Source organism: Poecilia reticulata, linkage group LG8 (assembly GCF_000633615.1).
Source record: "Poecilia reticulata strain Guanapo linkage group LG8, Guppy_female_1.0+MT, whole genome shotgun sequence".
Taxonomy (NCBI): Eukaryota; Metazoa; Chordata; class Actinopteri; order Cyprinodontiformes; family Poeciliidae; genus Poecilia; species Poecilia reticulata.
The window spans coordinates 1,792,452-1,795,041 of record NC_024338.1 but is presented as its reverse complement, the minus strand read 5'-3'; the positions used below and the strand labels follow the sequence as shown (position 1 = coordinate 1,795,041).

The 2,590-nt window shown below is 45.5% G+C and overlaps 1 protein-coding gene across 1 annotated transcript; it reads right to left on the bottom strand.

Moving 5' to 3' along the window:
- Positions 1-210: 210 nt before the first annotated feature.
- Positions 211-2,183, bottom strand: hoxb1a (homeobox B1a). The gene is made up of 2 exons (XM_008415103.1): positions 1,358-2,183; positions 211-574 (listed from the first exon to the last, which is right to left on the bottom strand). Exons 1-2 carry the CDS (start codon positions 2,181-2,183, stop codon positions 228-230), a joined length of 1,173 nt encoding a protein of 390 aa, XP_008413325.1. The 3' UTR covers positions 211-227.
- Positions 2,184-2,590: the final 407 nt, after the last annotated feature.

The window sequence follows — 2,590 nt, the reverse complement described above, 5'->3', positions numbered from 1 at the left end:
TACACGACACAAATGTATTGATTAATGTAAAACTGTTTGGCAAAAATTTAATAAAATAAGATGCGCAGAATTCAGGAGAGTACGTGTTGTGCAAAAACAACAGACAGAGGAAATGAGCAAAAAAAAAAACAGGTTATTCGGTAATGCCCTCGGATGTACAAGACTGTTGAACGGAAATGCTTTTCTGAATCACAGTAATAAAGTGTTGGTTTCCAGTGAAGTTCAGACTACGTCTCGGAGCTCGGCGACGCTCCAGGGGAGGTGGACAGAGAAGAGTGGTCCGTGTCCTCCAGGTCCTTGACAAACCCTCCGCGGGTTTCAGATGAGTAGGAGCGCGCAGCAGTGCCCGCTCCTTCCCGTTCGCGTTTCTTCTGCTTCATTCGTCTGTTCTGGAACCAGATCTTCACCTGGGTCTCGTTCAGTTCCAGTGTTGCTGCTATCTCCACACGCCGCGCCCGCGTCAGGTACTTGCTGAAGTGGAACTCCTTCTCCAGCTCCGTCAGCTGCCGCGTGCTGAAGTTGGTTCGCATGGCGTTGTTGTGAACTCCAGAGAGACCAAAGTCCGACACTTTGACTGAGAACAAAGGAAAAATATGTCACATTTTTTAAATTGACTTTTTTTTAATTTGATGAATATTAATTTAAATAGCATGTATAAAAAATTTAAATAAATTATCAATTAGCATAAACACTCGATCTCTCGCATCTGATTTGAGTCATTTCATAATTTTATTAAAATGAGTCAATATTTAATAAATATTTGGTTGGACGTTCAACATTTGCCTGAATTAATATGGATGGAAGTTTTATTAAAGTGTTCGGGTGTTTTTATCCTAATTCCAAGTTGTATAAAAAGTACATACATGTAATTAAAAAGCCAGAACAGCCAGACATGGGGGGCTGAGTCGCTGAGGCAGAGTACATTGTTTAAACAGATAACAGCAGGACTTCCCGTTGAGAAATAACCCGTCTGTTAGATCAATTTGAAAGAGAGAGAGAGAGCAGAAGAGTGATCAGATGTCGGGCCACCAGACCTGTTGTTTTTCTTCCTGTGAATAATCCATCTCAATTCATATGCGAACTCTCTTAACTTTTAAAATTGACAGTAAAACAAAATTGACGCATATAGAAAACTGTAAAGCGAGTTTTTGTATATTTAAAACAGCAAGTTGCTTCAAAGTGGAGTTTTCGTTTAAGTACTTTTGCAGTTACTCAAGTAGAAACTTAAATCTATCTGTCTCTGTCTGTCTGTCTGTCTGTCTGTCTTTCTGTCTATCTATCTATTCACACAATTGTTCTACACTGCAAAATAAACATCTCTTCATAAATTAATTAAATAAATAAATAAACTCACCGCCTGTTTTGGGGGGATTCCTCTTCACCTTCATCCAGTCAAAGGTTTGCCCCTGTCCCGACTGCTGACTGTCCTCATCTTCCCTCCCTCGGTTCTGGGATACTGCCTGCTCTCCATACCCTCCTGCTTGCGGGAACCCCAGGTAAGCCACTGTTTCCAGACCCCCGCTAATCTGCTGCGTGTACTGAGAACTGGCAAGAGGCCCGCAGTACGACCCGGAAAGGGCGCTGTAGCTGGGGCCGACAGCTGGGGCGGCGGTAGGAAAGGCTGATTGATGGTAGTAAGTTGAGGCCACCGACTCCTCCATAAAATACTGAGGCTGGACGGAGTTGGGAGGACCCGTGATGGCTACATACTCGGAGTTTGTAACACACGCCTGACCTGCGTAGGCCCCGGATGTGCATCCACTGCCGTTTGTATACGGAGTCAATAATCCACTCTGAGAGCTTTGGTTCTGGTGATGTTGGAAGCCGTTGTGTGTGTGCTGTTGATGCTCCAGATGATTTATTGGATGCTGCTGCTCATGCTGGCTCACTCCTCCGGTCTCGTGCGCCCCTCCGATGTCCGCTGCGGTGTTTCCGTACACCCCTCCGTCTGCGCTGTACGCGCTGTCACCGCCGACCCCGTTCACCGGGACAGAGGAGCCGCTGAGGCCCGTGTGGAGAGACCCGGGGGTAACTGAGAGGCCATGGTGCTGATCCAGGGGAAGGTGGTGATGCAGATGATGATGATGGTGATGATGATGATATCCAGGTTTAGGGGCAGGATAAGATCCGCTGCCTGGTCGGTTACAAATAGAGTATTCCACAAAGGAGTTCATGTTGTCCATGAAGACCCGTAAAGCTGAAAGTTCTCCTTAAGCAAGAACAACAAGCCAATGAAAGGCGGAAAGAAAACCTATATCTAAAAAAGGGGGGAAAACAAATCAGATAATGAAAATGTTTTCAAATGTAAACAACATCATGATAAAAAGAAATATACGGAACTGTTGGGGAAAAAGAGAGGCCAAATAAATTAGCTGAAACCAGCTGAAAAAGTGAAACCATCACATTCCAAACTACCGAGTTACACATGAATCATGTCCTCTGGTGTGCTGCGGTTCAGGCCGTTGATGCGTGAACGGAGGGCCCTGCTGTCACTCAACCTGCAGTTTCCAGAAGCTCGTCGGTGCCAGCACAGAACAACGCGAGAAGACGCGCAAGACTTGAGACGCCTCTTTACTCGCTTTCCCTCAAT

Excerpts from the sequence above, each read along its gene's own strand:
- hoxb1a (XM_008415103.1), bottom strand. The coding sequence starts at position 2,183 with ATGGACAACATGAACTCCTTTGTGGAATACTCTATTTGTAACCGACCA. Across the intron at positions 575-1,357 it reads GAGGAATCCCCCCAAAACAG|TCAAAGTGTCGGACTTTGGT; the intron begins GCGGTGAGTTTA and ends CTTTGTTCTCAG.